The 19,619-nt window shown below is 36.2% G+C and overlaps 1 protein-coding gene across 2 annotated transcripts in view; it reads right to left on the bottom strand.

Annotated features, from left to right (window-relative positions):
* UPF2 (UPF2 regulator of nonsense mediated mRNA decay) overlaps nt 1-19,619 on the bottom strand; it is a 112,723-nt gene that overhangs the window by 34,662 nt on the left and 58,442 nt on the right. For both annotated transcript variants that reach the window (XM_025930354.2, XM_086714977.1), the window contains exons 9-13: nt 16,441-16,549; nt 7,832-7,945; nt 5,218-5,334; nt 3,944-4,129; nt 30-233 (exon numbers count right to left, since the gene is read on the bottom strand). In XM_025930354.2, the coding sequence (XP_025786139.1) occupies nt 30-233; nt 3,944-4,129; nt 5,218-5,334; nt 7,832-7,945; nt 16,441-16,549 (730 nt within the window). The remainder of the gene's footprint in view (nt 1-29; nt 234-3,943; nt 4,130-5,217; nt 5,335-7,831; nt 7,946-16,440; nt 16,550-19,619) is intronic.

Here is a 19,619-nt window from a genome sequence, read left to right as displayed (position 1 = left end):
TTGATGCCTTTAAAGAAAGTACTCAGTACCTCCATTCCTAATCGAATATCTTCTAAAACTCCATCCACAACATGGATTCCAACATCTTCTTGGTAGAGTACCAGTCCTGCTAAGAGGTTGGCTACACAATGAATACTATTATATTTCACGTTCCAGATGTTTATCATACAACAAATAACATAGTCTTTCACTTCTTGGTCCTGCCAGGGCAACTTTCGCATCTGTCTCAAAACCTACATGAAGAGAATTTTGTTTCAATTACTAACATGAGCACATAGTATTCCCATATACCCAGTAATATAGTTTTGACTGTGCAGTCATATAATTTTCGAAATGAAAAATACTTTAGAGATCCTCTACCAGCCACTTGACTTTAGACATAGGAAAAGTGAGATTTTTTTTCTAATTATTGGCAAAATTTACTCACATTTGTCACTAAATTTATTCACATAAAGTCTCTAAATTTCATAGAGTTTCCAGATCTTCATACAAGCTAATAACATACACTCCTAAAATCAGATCACTAAAAAAAAAATAAAGGTTTACCAAAAATAATATTTTCTTTTGCATATAATTAATGTAAATAATCTCTGATACTTTTTATGAATCAAAAATTTCCAGTAAATTAAACCCAAGGTCAATTGGTTAAAAGACTACTTAAACTGGAGAGTACAATATCAAGGCTGACATTACACAGCATTCTATTTCCACATGTGCAAAAGGGGGGATAATAACAGCACTTATTTCATAGTTTGTTGTAAAGATTAGACAAATTAAAACATGTGAGATACCCAGGGAAGTGTCTGGCTCATTGTAAGTACCGCATAAAAGTTAGCCATTACTATTTCAAAAGCTCTACTGGTAATGAGATGAGCAGAGCTCTACCCATAATCAAGTTCTTTCCATTTTTATTCTGAAAAAAAACAAAAAGGATACTGCTGGCAGATTGCAAAGCATTCCTTCCATCTCTACTCTACAGCCACAATCCATCTTTCAAGCACTTAGTATGTTCTCTAATCAGCTTCAGTGGAACTGTTAATGCTATCAACTGTATAAGCAATCTATATTTTTTAAACTTTTAGCCAATTCTAAAACAGCTTTCAAATTGCTTATTGTTTGAAACAAGTACTGTCTCTGACTCTCTGCAAGCTGAGTCCAATTTCCAATGTCGCATATATAACACGAGTATTATTGTACGCCTTTTCTCCCCCAGGTTTACTCTGTTCAGAAGTTAATTTGTTTTACATTTTTTTCCTAAAAACAAAAAAGTTCCACACTTGTCGAGTTAACCTTGAAATGTTCTCTTCAATCATATCTTACTTAAATGTGAAGTTTTTAACAAGGCAACTGCAATAATCAAGAAAATAGGTTAGTTCACAGAGCTGGAACAAATAATCCTAAAATTTGTATGGAACCAGAAAAGACCCTGAATAGCCAAAGCAATCCTGAAAAAGAAAACCAAAGCAGGAGGCATCACAATCCCAGACTTCAAGCTATACTACACAGCTGTAATCATCAAGACAGTATGATACTGGCAGAAGAACAGACACTCAGATCAATGGAACAGAATAGAGAACCCAGATATGGACCCACAAATGTATGATCAACTAATCTTTGACGAAGCAGGAAAGAATATCCAATGGAATAAAGACAGTCTCTTCAGCAAGTGGTGCTGGGAAAACTGGACAGCGACATGCAGAAAAATGAACCTGGACCACTTTCTTACACCATACACAAAAATAAACTCAAAATTGGAAGAAAGACCTAAATGTAAGACAGGAAGCCATCAAAATCCTTGAGGAGAAAGCAGGCAAAAACCTCTTGGATCTTGGCCACTGCAACTTCTTACTCAACACGTCTCCAGAGGCAAGGGAAACAAAAGCAAAAATGAACGACTGGGACCTCATCAACAAAAAGCTTCTGCACAGCGAAGGAAACAATCAGCAAAACTAAAAGGCAACCGACAGAATGGGAGAAGATATTTGCAAACGATGTATCAGATAAAGGATTAGTATCCAAAATCTATAAAGACCTTATCAAGCTCGATACCCAAAAAACAAATAATCCAGTGAAGAAATGGGCAAAAGACATGAATAGACACTTCTCCAAAGAAGACGTCCAGATGGCCAACCGACACATGAAAAAATGCTCCACATCACTCATCATCAGGGAAATACAAATCAAAACCACAATGAGATACCACTTTATACCTGTCAGAATGGCTCACATTAACAACTCAGTCAACAACAGAGGTTGGCGAGGATGCAGAGAAAGAGGATCTCTTTTGCACTGCTGGTGGGAATGCAAGCTGGTGCAGCCACTCTGGAAAACAGTATGGAGGTTCCTCAAAAAATTAAAAAATAGACCCACCCTACGACCCAGCAATCGCACTACTAGGTATTTATCCAAGGGATATAGATGTGCTGTTTTGAAGGGACACATACACCCCAATGTTTACAGTAGCACTATCAACAATAGCCAAAGTATGGAAAGAGTCCAAATGTCCATCGATGGATGACTGGATAAAAAAGTTGTGGTACATATATACAATGGAGTATTACTCGGCAATCAAAAAGAATGAAACTTTGCCATTTGCAACAACATGGATGTAAGTAGAGGGTACTATGCTAAGTGAAATTAGAGAAAGACAAATATCACATGACTTCACTCACATGAGGACTTTAAGACACAGAACAGATGAACATAAGGGAAGGGAAGCAAAAATAATATAAAAACAGGGAGGAAGACAAAACATAAGAGACTCTTAAATACGGAGAACAGAGGGTTACTGGAGGGGTTGTGGGAGGGGGGAAGGGCTAAATGGGTAAGGGGCATTAGGGAATCTACTCCTGAAATCACTGTTGCACTATATGCTAATTTGGATGTAAATTAAAAAAATAAAATTAAGAAAAAGAAAGAAAGAAAGAAAGAAAGAAAGAAAGAAAGAAAGAAAGAAAGAAAGAAAGAGAGAAAGAGAGAAAGAGAGAAAGAGAGAAAGAAAGAAAATAGGTTAGTAGTTCTTAACCTTTTCTGGAAATTGATCCCTGCTAAGAATCTAAGGAAGACTATAAACATTCCCTCTAGAAAAATTTAAACAGCCCTAGACATTCAAAATTATGAAATTTCAGAGGGCCATGGATCTCCAAAAGCCCATTCAAAGTTATAATCCTTTATACTGAAGCAAAATATTTAGTCAAACTGATTATAGAATATGAGAGACAAAGCAGTAATTACAAATATAAACAACAGCAAAATTAAAATGGAAAGAATTGCTACTTCAGAGTAAGAATCATAAAAGAAAACAAAACATAAGTCCTATATATTAAGTATCATCATATGAATTCCATTTTAGGAAGTTTTGTATAGAATCAACCATAATTAAATTTGGAATCTAATCTTACCTCTCCTAAACTTCACTGCTGAAATTTAACAGCTCTGATTCAATTTCTTATGCATACTTTGTCAAACACTGAAGCAATTTATAAACAAACTGACCTAAGGAAGCTGAAATACATGTTCCTGACCTAAAACAATTTAGTGCAATGGATAGAAGGAAAGTGCACTGCTCTTAATACTACTATCATTAGGAGGAAGAAGAATAAATTTGAATATTATATAATCTTTTTTTTTTAAGTTTCTTTTTGAGAGAGACAGAGACAGCATGAGCAGGGGCGGGGCAGAAAGAAAGAGAGAAGAGAGAAGAGAGAAGAGAGAAGAGAGAAGAGAGAAGAGAGAGAGAGAGAATCAGAAGCAGGTTCTAGGCCCTGAGCTGTCAGCACAGAGCCTGACGTGGGGCTCGAACTCTGAACGGTGCGATCATGACTTGTGCTGAAGTCGGATGATTAACCAACTGAGCCACCCAGGCGCCCCTGAATATTACACAATCTTAACACTCCCACAAATCTCAAATTTACTATTACTTTATAATTTCGATGAGATTTACCTTCTCAGTGGTAACCTTTGAGAGATCCTTGTACAAAAGTTTCCGGACATATTCCTGGAGAGGAGGACGTTTCTTTTTCACTGTTTTTTCAGCTGGAGGTGGGTTGCAGTAGTAATATGCGTTCTCCACCATTGTAACATATCTTGCATCAAGGTGCATTGCTTGCTTCTTTCTCATCATTTGTTCCTATAATAAAAAAGTCTAAGTTAGTCAAAATACTTTCATTCTAATACTTATTCCCAACAAAACTTCTCTGTCTCGCTGTCAGAAATAAACATTAGGGGTGCCTGGGTGGCTCCTTTGGTTAAGCGTCGGACTTCAACTCAGGTAATGATCTCCCAGTTCATGAGTTTGAGCCCCATGTTGGGCTCTGTGCTGAAAGCTCAGAGCCTGGAGCCTGCTTCAGATTCTGTCTCCCTCTCTCTGCTCCTCCCCGACTCACTCACTCTCTCTCTCTCTCTCTCTCAAAAAAAAAAAAAAAAACAAAACAAAAAAAACCATTTAATAAATAAATATTTTTTAAAAATTTTTTAAAGAAATAAATTCTTGTGTTTCTTCATTTTAAATAGCATTGGCAGAGAATGTTTAGGCTCACAACTAGATTTTTAAGAAAATAACATCTAAAAAAAATGACACAATCCAGACTTTTGTAACAGCAACACTGAAATAATGACAGTACATGCCCGGCGATTCCTAAACCTGAGCTCCCTTTAACACTAACACCAACACTCCCTCCACCACACTTGGAAAGGTCCCAAGACTGCAAGGAATGCATGGGTATTATCAGTAAGCATAACAATTTAACTGATCAAGAAACTTGATGGCCATTTCAGTATTCTAATTAGCTTAAGAAATAACTTCTACCCCAAGTTAATTTTTAAAGTTGTTTTTAATTTAAAATTTCAAGTTTATATGTTTAAGCTTATAATTTATATGCTTATGGCACTTAACAATGGCTTCTTTGAATATCCAAGAACATCCATAACAATGACTCTAATATAATAGTATTAAGAGTACTTGGCTCATTTGAATCATTTATCAAAAGTTATTTGGGGTTGAACTTAATCCTCCTTTACAACAGTGTGAACTCACTGGCGCCCAAGTGGGAAAAATTCCTGCAACTCTCCTGGACTGGCTGCGCAGCACATAAATATGGGAGGTTCTAGTTTATGCTGCAGAGCAAGATTGATCATAGATACTGGTCAATATAATATTTCTAACCCCTGAAGTAAATCAAGAACCTCAAGCTCTTGCCAGGATCCTCAAGCCCTTACCAAAAGTACACTGGTCCTCAGGTGTGATTCTGGAGATCTGAAAAGAAATCTTCCACATGTTTCCAGTAGAGTACATGCCATTTCAATATGGTGATGGGAAAAGTCTGATAGAAGCATCTGTAATAATAATGATGATGAGAGAACACAAAGACAATACTTCAGTCCTATTAGAGAAAGAAAATACAGATCTACTGTATGTAACAATTTTAAAAATATCAGTGTGAAAAACAAAAGCCAGTCTACTTTAGCTTAACAAGAGTCATTGCTAAGTATCTTTTGTGTTCAGCCACAAAAATTTAATCGAAAATCTTCAATACATTTAATGCCTTTCCTTCCAGATAAATACATGAAAAACTAATATTAAAGCCCTTTCTATGATGATTATCAGATGCTATGTATTTAAATATCTGCACCATACACAGCGAACATTTTCTAAATGGCTTTTTTGTTTTGGTTTATATGATATTTACTTGTAAAATTCTGACTACAACAGGCTCATTGTATGACATTTACAAACATAACACATTACCATAGCATTTAAGTATTTATCCTACCAATCTTTTTCTATGCATATTTTCTAAACCAAAACAGATTCAAATATACCACATCATTTAATAACTTGGTGTTTTTTAGATAATATAACTATTTTGGCTGTGTCCTTATTTACCCTTGCATGGCATGATTTAAAAGGGACATATTTCTGTATAATATGAACCACAATAAAACTCCAATGATTCTTATTTATTGAATATTAAAACTGTTTACAATTTCTTATTTAAACAATTGTGTACTTAACAATACTTGTTAATATTTACCAATACTTAACATCCTTGTAGATAAATCTGTGCAATAATAACCTTAAAACTTATAGAAATGGAATTTCTGTGTCCAAAAAAATGTATATCCTTCTTATGTATTTGTAATAATTATTATGAAGAAATATACTAACGTTTAAATTGTTCCATGGTATGACTCCCTTCAACTACAGCACTGAGAAATCTTTAACAATCCCTCTTAAAATGTTATCCAGAGTTTCTCTAAATGTACTTTGTAGTCACCTGAGATGCTCCAAGTAGGTTTAGGAAACTTAACCCCTTGAATATTTACAATGACTATTAGTATTTTAAACACTCTTAAGAAATCAAGCAGTTAAGTAATTGGGCAAATTTGTTTAACTCAGGGTTTTCCAAATGTACTTGAATCCATGAGACCCACTTTGTGTAAACTACCTAATAATATCCCTAGGAAATCAATTTGATACAAAATTTGTTGTTGTTAATAATAATCAATTCCAAATGTAGAATTATTCCATCTATACTGTATCAGCTTTACCACATATAATTACTTATTAACTAATTTCTTGCTTAATTCCATTGTGGACAGAAAACATAATCTGAATAATTTCAGTCTTTTCTAATTTGCTGGGATTCTTTTTTTTGTTTTTAATTTCATTTGAGAGACAAAGAGCAAGCGAGCAGAGGAGAGGGAAACATATAATCTGAAGCAGGCTCCGAGTTGTCAGCACAGAGCCCAACGCGGGGCTCAAACTCACGAAATGTAGGGTCCTGACCTGAGCCAAAGTCGGATGCTTAACCGACTGAGCCACCTAGGCACCCCTAATGTGCTGAGATTTTAATGGTTAATTGTGGTAAATGATCCATGTATATCATAAGAGATTGTAAATTCTGATGCTGTTGGGTAGAGTGTCAGTTAGATCCAGGTTGTTGTGTTATTCAAATCTGTGTATATGTACTGATTTGGTCTGCTGCTTCTTTCAGCTAGTGAAAGGTGTTTCCACTCCTTTACGTTTGTCAATTTGTTTATGTCTCCTTTCCTTGATTTTTGCTTTATATATTTTGAAGCTACCTTACTGGATTCATAATGATTCAGTAAGGTAATACCTTCCTATTAAAACTACCTCTTCATCATTCTGAACTATCCTTCTTTATTTCTAACAAATGCTTCGTGCCTTAATTGCCTGATAATAATGAAACCAGGTGACTTTTAATTAATGCTTCCCTGGTATATTTCTCCCATCTTTTTACTTTAGCCTTTATGGTCTTCGTATTTAAGGGTATGTTTCTTATAGGCAGCCTACAGTGTTGTTTTAATCAAGTCTTATATTCTTCAGGCTTTTACTTCATGTATTTTGTCCTTTTACATTTCATGTAATTACTGTGATAGCTGCATTTCTAGCATATTATTATTTGTTTTCTACTCTGTTCATCTGTTTAATATTCCCTTTCACTCCTATCTTCCTTCAGATTAAAAAAAATTCCTTACTTAATTCATTTTTTCCAGCATTTATAACCAAAACTTAAAATCTGTCTATTAAAAACAACTCAAGGGGCACCTGGGTGGCTCAGTTGGTTAAGCGTCCAACTTCAGCTCAGGTCACGATCTTGCGGTTCATGGGTTCGAGCCCCGTGTTGGGCTCTGTGCAGACAGGTAGCTCAGAGCCTGGAGCCTGTCACTGGATTCTGTGTCTGTCTCTCTCTCTCTGTCCCTCCCGTGCTTTCGCTTTCTCTCTCTCTCTCTCTCTCAAAAATAAATAAAAAGCAAAAAAAAAAAATTAAAAAATTTTTTAAAACAACACAAATAATGCAGCACTAACCTTTAAACAATGCAGTGTATCATTTTTTGTGAACATCTTAAATTTAGTTAATTCTCCAATAAAACGAACAGTTTTGTTCTTCGTTTCAATATTGATCTGGTCCTTTTTTCGTACCTACAAATTAAGAGAAAGGAGACATTAACTTAGAGAATTAACATTTTGAAATCTCTTGTGATAAATGTTATTTTATTAAGTCTGCATTCATTCCAAATATTTTAAATAAATTTGGGTAAATTTCTTGCTACACAACTTACTTTCATTTAAGGCAATATAAACTCTGCAGAACACAAGTGCTGGGATATGATTTGCAAACAGTTCCACGGTCAAGTAATTTGGGGAAACAATACACTTCATCAGGCTTAAATAGGTTCTCAAATAAAGAGGACTGTTTAGCTTAATTCAATTTATCTCAAATTTATTTGGCAATATAAACCCCCTTTTGAAATACTAGCAAGTACTAGTTAACATCCCATTAAATTAATAAGGAACACATTTTAGGAAATGCTAACTTAAAAATAATAAGTACCAAGAGTTCACTTAAGCAAAAATATTATTAAAGCTTCATGTATTACACTTGTGAACTACAGTTTGCATTTTTTATTATAATTTCATTACAGCAAAATTTCCAATATAATCACTATTCTTTTCTATCATCAAAACTGTAGATCAAAATTCAAATCCTTTGCAAATATAAGGCCTCTAATTTAGGCACACATTTCAAGAAGTATTCAGTACAACAAAATCCTCTTACAACAGTACAGTGCAAACAGACATAGCAAGATAAATGTAAATGGATTACATTTTCATCAGAAAACAACTTACAGTCTAGAAACCTATGCAAGCAACAGTGACAATAACATGGTGGAGCCTTGTGCTAGTTTAGTGTAGTTTTTCAAAATACTCTCCTGTCTTATGCAATTGTTCAATATGGTGGTGACTTGAAAAGTTTTTTCCGTGTTTTCTACTTTTCCAGATTACTATCCTATCCTATCTTATTTGTACCACATGGCTGTTATAATTCTGACTTAATAATTAAAATAACAAAATGACATAAAACTCTCAAATGACTTGATGAAAGATCAGTACTAAAATCCCAGTCTACTAACTAGTACTGGAGAATCCCACTACCTTAGTATGTACTGCATTTTATTTTTTTTAAATATTTTTTAATGTTTATTTATTTTTGAGACAGAGCATGAATGGGGGAGGGGCAGAGAGAGAGGGAGACACAGAATCGGAAGCAGGCTCCAGGCTCTGAGCCGTCAGCCCAGAGCCTGACGCGGGGCTTGAACTCACGAACTGTGAGATCGTGACCTGAGCTGAAGTCGGACGCTCAACCGACTGAGCCACCCAGGCGCCCCTGTACTGCATTTTAAAATAAGGCCTAACCTCACCAGACAATTCACGATAATCATTTTATAAATACTAAACTTATACATACTCAGAGAGCTACCACTTAAGTTTATCATCTTCAATTTCAAGGACCTACTGTCTATAGTAAGCAGTGGTAGGTGTTTAGATTTTTTAGTTCTTCAAATATAATTTGTAAACAAAACTATGTTTGTTTACTCATTTAAAAACTCAGAGCAAACTAGAAGCTCACTACAAGTATTTATTAAAGCATCGATAAAACTGCACTGATTAAAAATAAAATCATAAAAGTCAACTTCTAGAACTTTAACCTTTACTGTTTCAGCAATTCAGAAAAGAGCACAGCTTTCATAAAGATCCTTTCACAAATAAATGTTAAGTGCTACATATGAAAAGCTCTTCATAGTGATTAAGCTTATTATCCAGGATACATTAAGAGTATAGACCCTACACCAGACTTGCTGGGTTTAAATCCCAGCTCTATCATTTACTAGCTGTTACTTAAACTTTGTGCCTCAATCTCCTCATCTTTAAAATGGAACTAATAAGGGGTGCCTGGGTGGCGCAGTCGGTTAAACGTCTGACTTCAGCCAGGTCACGATCTCGCGGTCCGTGAGTTCGAGCCCCGCGTCGGGCTCTGGGCTGATGGCTCAGAGCCTGGAGCCTGTTTCCGATTCTGTGTCTCCCTCTCTCTCTGCCCCTCCCCCATTCATGCTCTGTCTCTCTCTGTCCCAAAAATAAATAAACGTTGAAAAAAAAAAAATTAAAAAAAAAAAAAAAAAGAATGAATGAATAAATAAATAAATAAAAATAAAAAAAAATAAACAAAATGGAACTAATAAAAGTAATACTTCATAAAAGTTGTCTTAAGTGAACTGATGTAAAGCACACACAACAGTGCCTGAGACCAGGGAGAGTCAATATTAGCTATTATTACTTTTATCCATCTTTGTTTGTATCACTAATATGTGGACACTAAATAAATGCTGAGTGAACAAATAAAAGAAAACGCTTAATGTTTATATATGTATTGTAGTGATACAAAAGAGCAAATGATCTGTAGTTAGAACATCTGAGCCATTGTGGTCATTTTGTGCCATTTTGGGGGGTATATAATCTTAAAGGTAACTCACATAAATTCCCTGAATCTGTCAGCTCACTTGGTTAAATAAAGATAAAAATAAGGAGGGTGATGATGATGGAAATAGTGGTGGTAGTAACTTGACAACTACACTTCATTTCTAAGTAATTAGTGTACAGAACAACAGATTATACAATCTTTAAAATGATGCGTAAGAGGTGTTTGAAGTGACTGCAAAAAGCTTCTCAGTGAGAAATAAAGAATGGAAAATTGTATATACACTATAAATTCATCATAACAACTACAGAGGAAAAAAGGTAAAGAAAATACACAATAAGATTAATAAGTCTGTTTTAAAGTGATGAAATTGGGGCGCCTGGGTGGCTCAGTCAGCTAAGCGTCCAACTTCAGCTCAGGTCACCATCTCGCAGTTTGTGGGTTCGAGCCCTGCGTCGGACTCTGTGCTGACAGCTCAGAGCCCGGAGCCTGTTTCAGATTCTGTGTCTTCCTCTCTCTCTGACCCACCCCGTTCATGCTCTATCTCTCTCTGTCTCAAAAATAAATAAACGTTAAAAAAAATTTTTTTTAATAAAATAAAATTAAAATAAAATAAAATAAAATAAAATAAAATAAAATAAAATAAATAAAATAAAATAAAGTGATGAAATTATGGGGCTTCCCCCTTTATGTTTTCTAAATAATCCACATTGAGCATGTGCTTCTTTTACAGTTGAAGAAACATGGAAACAAAAAATGTACAAGGAAGCATTTCAAAAACGATATGCTAAAGCTGAATCTTTATAGAGGTAGTAGGGCTGAGAAATATATGAAAATCTCTTTGGGTGATTCTGGACATACAAGTTCTTAACAACTGTTCTGGAGTATCATACAATTTTAAGTATTACTGACCATTATAACTTGGAAAACATGTAACACAGTGTGTCATCCACAATTATTCTAAATATTATTGAAGTTAAGGAGATACAATCTAACTAACGTGACAAAATTATCTAATTTTTAAATTAAGTATGAGAAATCAGTTCTCCCTCATTTTCAGAGGAAAAACATAAAAGCTTTTCAAAAGGCTGTAACTTATAAAAAAGCCTAACTTATTCTGACTCCTTATTCATTATTTTCTAGTCTCATTTGTTGACTCCTTTGATCAAAAGGCACAGCAAAACACTTCTGAAAAAGTAAACGAATAAACAACATAAAATTATATATATATATTTGGTTCAATGTCTCTTATACAATTTTACTTATATAAGCAATCTTTAGCAAAAATCCTTACATTTATTAATGACTGCTGAAATTGAGATCAACTGAATAACTAAATTCATAAACATTAACAAAAACTTTTCAGATATGTCAACATATAAAAAGTAAGGATTTCAAAGGCCTATCCAAGGAAGATCATCTGCCCCAAACTGACCCTTTTATAACTTTACCCAAACAGATATTATACTTTTTCCTCTATAATTTGCTCATTTTGTTTTACATAAACTTTATTCATTTTACCATTTTAATTTTTTGGAAAATCTACTATTTACTAAACACTAAGTAGACACTGAGTCTACAAACAAGCAAATTTGCCTTCAAAAATTTTATTTATTTTATGGTATAGACCACTGATATCCAGGGTAGGGTGGGCAAGACTCGATCTATTAGAGTGTGGTTTGAAAAAATCTTGGAACTTGTATTTGTTTTTGATATATCATACCTTTCAATTTGCTTTTATTTTGTAAATTTACATTAAATATTTGATGCAACTGTAAACACATATAATTTATATACAAATATGCCAAATTGGGGTATGTGGTCAACTTGTTTTACCACTAAAGAGGCTTGATTTAAAAAGCTGAAAGACCACTGATTTTAAAAATGTCAATCAGTTAGACTGATATGCTCATATCTAAACAATAGTTGTATCTCCATTATTAAAGAAGTAGGCTCTGTTGAAAATTTGGAAAGCATGGAAAACTAGAAAGGAAAAAATATTTTCTATTGCCCCTATCCAAAGACAACCACAGCTGACATACTGATATGTAATCCTTTTCTGTTCTTAACTTTCCAAGCATTTTAACATCACAACCGTAAATTTATTATGCTATGATTTTATAGCTTGTTGCCTTTTTTCTTTTTTTTTTTTTGCCCAAAAGAAGCACCTTCTCTTTGTTATGAAAATTTTTTGCTAAATATTACTACCAATGGCTCTATATCATTTCAGCATTTTGATTATATGACCATTTTCTTAATTCACTCTTGGGCTTTTAGATTATTTTCCCTTTTTTCCTACTAATTCATGGTGTGAATAAAACTTTTCTGGGTGTATCGGATTATTTACTTAGGACACTCTCAAAACTGTCCAATGTATAAACGCCTCTAAGGATCTTGAAACATATTACCAAATTCCTCCTCCAAATCCTGACCTCAAATATACCTGGTTTCTCATTTCTGTTACCTTTACTAATCTGTTGGTCAAATTAGCAGATCTGTTGTTTTAAAACTAGAATTTGACTACTGTATGAGATTTCATATAGTTTTGTTAACCAGGTTTATTTCTCAGGTGAGGTGTTTTTGTTTTTTTAACGTTTATTTGAAAGGGAGAGAATGTGAGCGGAGGAGGGGCAGACAGAGAGGAAGAGAGAGAATCCTAAGCAGGGTCCCTGCTGTCAGCACAGAGCCCGACTTAGGGCTCACACCCACAAACTGTGAGATCATGACCTGAGCCAAAACCAAGAGTCAGATGCTTAACAGACCCTGCCACTTGGGCACCCCTTAGGTGAGGTTCTTAAGAAGCGGACACATTGATCAGATTATGACAACGTGCTGGAAACTGGACAGGAAACAGAGACAGGGAAACCTGGGTAAAATGCTCTTCTCATCATTCAGCTTAAGAAGAGTAGATGCTAGATTTGAGGAGGTGTTTTAGAAGATGGTGCCAACAGAATTTGGTGAATGCTGGCTCCTGAATGTCCGAGGGACAAAAGCAGAAGTATTTCTCTTAGTGATGAGATAAAAAGAATACTGCAAATTTAAAGACAAAAGAGAGGTTGATATGAGGAAGTGAAGGGTAAAGACTTTTTTTAAAATTTTTTTAATGTTTATTTATATTTGAAAGAGAGAGAGAGAGTGGGGGAGGGGTAGTGAGAGAGGGAGACACAGAATCGGAAGCAGGCTCCAGGCTCTGAGCTGTCAGCACAGAGCCCGACGCAGGGCTTGAACTCATGAACTGCGAGGTCATGACCTGAGCTGAAGTCGGACGCTCAACCGACTGAGCCACCCAGGAGCCCCAAGGGTAAAGATGTTTTTAAGAAGTACTAAGTTGTTTTGTTTTTTTTAATGGACGTATTTAGCTATAAGTGCATGAAAACTTACTAAGCACCAAGAGAGGTTCTGGCAAGAAATATGTATTTGAGGGTGCTGAGAAATCGATGTCAACTGAATCCTGGGTAAAATGGGTTCTTGTCAAAAAAGAGGTTGAAGGAAGTAAAGTGTGGGAATGCAAACAAATAAACTCAGTTGGAAAAAAGAAAAAAATATTTTTACTATCGATAAATGATATTGAGAATAGCACTCATAAGAGTCAGGAGACAGTGGTAGGAGAGAAAGGATAATTATTGTTATAATAATATCTATGTCTGGGCATTGTGTGATGAACTTTATATCCATTTAGTTTAATCCATAACAACAATCCCATTTAAAAAGATATCAGTATAAAAAGATACCAGTATATACTACCTAAGTAACTTGACCAAAGTTAACAATGCTAGCAAGTGGTGGAGACAGAATGACAGAAAAAAAGAACAGCCCAGCAGTTCAGAATCTGCAAGGACTTCAACTGACATGAAGTGATTAGGATGATGCTGGTGGTCTCTGCGAGGTTTGCTATGATGGTAAGACAAAGGGTAAATGCCTTTGAAGAAGCAGAAGAGGCAAGTATACTCTAAAAAAACTCAAGAAGAAAGTGAAAGAGGATAGGGGGTGAGGCTGGAAAACATTTTCTTGTTGCTATTTTTATTTTCATTTAAGGATGGGAAAGTTGAGCATATATATAGACTGATGGAGAGAGAGAGAGAGAGAGAGAGAGAGAGAGAAAGAGACTGATAACAAGTCATTGGCAAAGTCTGCAGATTTGGGGGTGGGGAAAGACAGATCCTGGAGGAGGCAGACCTCAAGTACCTTTTCTTCTCTCCTCTGAGAGCAGTGTTCCCACAGCATTCTCCTAGAATTCTGGTAAGTCTTTGAGTTGTAATGGAGCATTATATCAGGAACAAAACTGTCAAATTCCTCAACTCCCACCCCAATTATCAAAGGTGGGAGGGGAAGTATACATGAATAGAATATACTTCATTTTAGGTTTCTCACCAAAAGCACTAATTATGCTTGGTCCAGCAACCTGTGTGTTGTTTAATTTTGGATTCGGTTGAGGGGTATATGCATGTAACTCATGTAATAGAGTCATAGTGCCTGCCAGTAAAACAGTTCCTTGTTTTGCATGATGGGATTAAATAAATCAACAAGAATATCACAATTTCTGACACATCAGTCCCTCAAATGGCAGCATTTACCAAAGTGTGTTCTCTGAGTGACTACGTATTTGACCCCTTCCAGGAGGTTCACAGTGCACATTACCCTACTAAAGCTTTGGGAATTCTTATAATAAAACAAAACGCAACCATTTAACTTTCTTGATGTCAGTGTTTCCAAACTTCCTTTAAAACAGAAGTTTTAAAGAAACTCCTGGGGTGCCTGGGTGGCGCAGTCGGTTAAGCATCCGACTTCAGCCAGGTCACGATCTCCCGGTCCGTGAGTTCGAGCCCCGCGTCGGGCTCTGGGCTGATGGCTCAGAGCCTGGAGCCTGTTTCCGATTCTGTGTCTCCCTCTCTCTCTGCCCCTCCCCCGTTCATGCTCTGTCTCTCTCTGTCCCAAAAATAAATAAACGTTGAAAAAAAAAATTTTTTTTAAAACAGAGAATCCTGTCCTTGCTTAATACTATCCATAAAAATTCAAAACACACTTCAGCAAAAACTGCCCCCAAAAAACGTTAACCACAAATCTCATATAAATTGGCTTCTATGGCAAGAAGCCTATAGAGGCCAACCCACACCTCACTGAGATTCTCTCCTTCCTCCGAACTCAAGGCTCTCACTCTTGAACAATTCATTTGGCAATTAAGCATGCCATTCTTTATAATATTACATATATTTAGAGTTTAAATGTTTATTTCACTGTTATTTTTGTATTTATGTCTTATCTTCCCAACTATGTTGTGAGATTCTTCATCTCAGGAATTATTTCTGTTCTCTGAGCGCTCAGCAATACCAATTTCTGTATAATGAGTGCATAAAGTGCATCGTGAGCATAGCAAACATTTACTTGCATTCCAAGCAACCTGCTATAAAGCTAAATTCTGTCAACACAATTTTTCCATTGGCTAACATAACCACTTGAATTTCATGTCTTTTCGGTCTACTGATAGGAACTTTCAGACACTTGTAAGGCGTCATTTTACTCCTTTCAATGCTGTAGCTGTAGCACCTGCACAAGGTGAGCGGGTAATACAGATTTGGAGAATCACTAACAGGCAGTTAAGACTCCTAGGACCTGAAAGGGAGAGAAGCTGTCTGGAAACAGGTCCCTGACTACTATTCAAGGTAAAGGCTGTTTAGGGAAGAGTCAGTAAAAAGTGGGCCAGAACAGCATTCTCTGATCAGAGCAATTATGCAATGTCGGGTGCCCCAGATATCTGGACTCCCAACACCTAAACAGGTGTCCTCCAGGCACTGTGCCCTGACTCACAGGGTCAATCCTGTGTTTCTTGTGGGAACACCAATGAGACCTGCTGACTCTCTTGACCTTAGAGGATGGCTTTTCCTTTACAAAACCAACAAGTGTAATACCTGTAGGAAACAAGGTAGCAGCAACAGCTCATCTCCAAACTGGAACATCACTTATCAATTTCAAGCTTTGTTGAGAAAATTTACATTTTACAAACTTAGAACTCCATACATTCTGAACTGTTATACCACTATCAAATTTCAAAAATATGCTTACCAATACGATAATCTTAAACTAAAGAATCCTCACTTAACTTATAAGTATATATGTGTGGGTATATATATATATATAACAAAATAAATGCTTAAATACATACATGAAATCTGAAATCCCCCCTCAGCATGGAACAAAGATCCTCTGCTACATCAGACATGCAGGGATGCAATGTAGCAACCAATCTTGCATAAAATGGTAGCAAATCCAACCTGCAAAAGTTATATGTGATATATGTAAGAGCAAAGACATACCAGAAGTAATTCATTTTAAAATTTAAATTTTCACAGATATATTTACACATTACATGATGATAAAAACTAGTAATCACACAGACTTGCCTATTATTACCATCATGATGAAGCATATGGAAATTCAATTTGCTTTGTGAAAGCTTACTAATAACCTGGTATTTTCTATTCCATGCATTTATTGCACATCTGCAATTTCACTAAGTATACAATTTTGGTAAAATATGAAATACCAAGCAGAGAGAACACCAAGTTTTGACATGGCCTAAATTTTTAATCATGTAATTACTGAGTAAACAAACCTAAAGGTAACTCAAATAATGCAAAACAGAATCCTTTGAAAACTATCTCCTTCATTTATCCATGGATAAGTTACTTGGAAACTTTAATGTCTAAAGTGAAACAGTAACTGATAACTAAGAAGGTATCTAAGAAGGCAAAAGATTACCACAAAACCACACACTAACTTCTGTACCTTCCTCATGACAGAACCTACTCAGATTCTCCCACAGTGTCTATCTCCTCTTACTCTAGACAATAAATGACAAATACGTGGTTATTCACACTGCCACCCCCTTTCATTATTAGAGCACTTTCTCATAAAACTTCAATGCAGCTCCAGAATCCTGCTTAACACAGCACTCGAAGCGGCCACTACTAATCAGAATGAACATACAAGCTAAAATTTATTTTCACTTCCTTCCACAGACATTATTTTATAAAACTCGAGGGGCGCCTGGGTGGCGCAGTCGGTTAAGTGTCCGACTTCAGCCAGGTCACGATCTTGTGGTCCGTGGGTTCGAGCCCGCGTCGGGCTCTGGGCTGATGGCTCAGAGCCTGGAGCCTGTTTCCGATTCTGTGTCTCCCTCTCTCTCTGCCCCTCCCCCGTTCATGCTCTGTCTCTCTCTGTCCCAAAAATAAATAAAAAACGTTGAAAAAAAAAATTTAAAACTCGATTACCCAATGATGCAACACTGGACAGATCATACGCTATAGGTGAGAAGCAGTGAGGAACTCACAAAAGCAGCTGTACTGACAATACAAAGTAATGCGGAGCTGACAGTAAGGAAGGAAGTTTAAAACTATAAATTCAGGGGCGCCTGGGTGGCGCAGTTGGTTAAGCGTCCAACTTCAGCCAGGTCACGATCTCGCGGTCTGTGAGTTCGAGCCCCGCGTCAGGCTCTGGGCTGATGGCTCGGAGCCTGGAGCCTGTTTCCGATTCTGTGTCTCCCTCTCTCTCTCTGCCCCTTCCCCACTCTCCCTCTCTCTCTCTCTCTCTCTCTCTCAAAACTAAACATAAAAAAATAAAAATAAAAACTATACAAATTCAACCCAAGAGCTCAAAAGACTACAACAGCCCAAAGCCATTGAGGACAGAAACAAACAATCCTACAGGCCTTAGTTATCCCTAAATACATCACTACAGAATATGAGAAAATGATTTGATCATGAGAGAAAAGTCTGCACACCATGCAACGCTTAGGATTAGATCTGGAAAACTCCCAACATGGACAGATTAAGCCTCAGCTGGAAGAGGAGATATAGCAAAGAAAGGGAGAATGGAGGTAAATTCGAAAGGGGAGAAAAGTGCTCAAATTCAAACCTAAGAGCCTGAAAAACTTTGCATTCTTCCTTAACCATTATAATTTCTTTTACAAATAATCACTTACTTAGTTCTTACTAACATGCCAGGCTCTATCCTAGGCATCTCATATACATTATTTAACTTGTTGATACTAGTAAACATTTTACGAGGTGGATATTCTGATCACCATTTCAGAAATAAGGTAACAGATGTTGAGAAAAATCAAGAAAATAGTGGCTTTGTACTAGTGTGTCAATAAATTTTGTTAAAGGCATCGTATTCTTCTTTACTGAAAGAATAAAAAGTTCAATCCATTCGGGGCGCCTGGGTGGTTCAGTGGGTTAAGCGGGGAGAAGGGCAGAGAGAGAGGCAGACCCAGAATCCGAAGCAGGCTTCAGGCTCTGAGTTGTCAGCACAGAGCCTGACGCAGGGCTCGAACCCACAAACTGTGAGATCATGACCTGAGCCAAAGTCAGATGCTCAACCGACTAAGCCACCCAGGCACCCCCAGTTGAAAATATTCTTCACCCTAGTGAGGAAGTATCATCTGATACTTTTATAAAAATAATACTAACTTCAAATTTTACATTTTATCAAAGCTAAACTATCAAATATTATTTATGCAATTAAAAGGATAACCATATAGTTTCTTATTTTTCCTATGTTATATCTATGTTTCCTATATAAAGTATCTTTCTAGCGGTGCTTCGGCAGCTCAGTCAGTTAAGCATCTGACTACGGCTCAGGTCATGATCTCATGGTTCATGAATTCGAGCCCTGCGTCAGGCTCTCTGCTGTCAGCTCAGAGCCTGCCTCAGATCCTCTGGCCCCTTCTCTCTGCCCCTCCCTGGCTTGCACGCTGTCTCAAAAATAAATAAAAACACTAAAAAATAAAGGTATCTTTTTATTCCTAAAACCAATTCCCTTTGTTCTTACTGGATTTTTAAAAATATACTATTAAATATGATTTGCTAGTGTTTTGCTTAGAATTTTTATATTGACATTCAAAAGTGAGATTGAATAGGCAGTCAGATTCTGTCAATTTATACTCTGAAATGGCAAGTTTGCTTTTCTATAACCAAGACAGCAGAGAAATTACTTGTTCCATAAAAGATCGAAAGAACTCAATAAAGCTATCTAGCCTTGGATTATTTAAGATGAAATTAACTGATAATGCCACTGTCTATTTTATGTTGAAATAGTTTGGAAATTTTAAAAAATTCTGTTTCGCTGAGATTTTCAAGTGTTTTAAAAAATATTTTTAGCTTATCATCTGGGTCCTTTCTTAAACTTTTAAAATGTTCTTCTTGGGGCACCTGGATGGCTCAGTCAGTTAAGTGTGTTAACTTTGGCAGAGGTCATGATCTCGTGGTTTGTGAGTTTGAGCCCCATGTCAGGTTCTGTGCTGACAGCTCAGAGCCTGGAGCCTACTTTGGGTTCTGTCTC

The sequence above is a fragment of the Puma concolor genome, chromosome B4 (genome assembly GCF_028749965.1).
Source record: "Puma concolor isolate L17-30 chromosome B4, mPumCon1.1.hap2, whole genome shotgun sequence".
NCBI classification, from domain to species: domain Eukaryota; kingdom Metazoa; phylum Chordata; class Mammalia; order Carnivora; family Felidae; genus Puma; species Puma concolor.
Note: the sequence above shows the minus strand (reverse complement) of the source record. Positions and strands in the feature narration are given on the sequence as shown.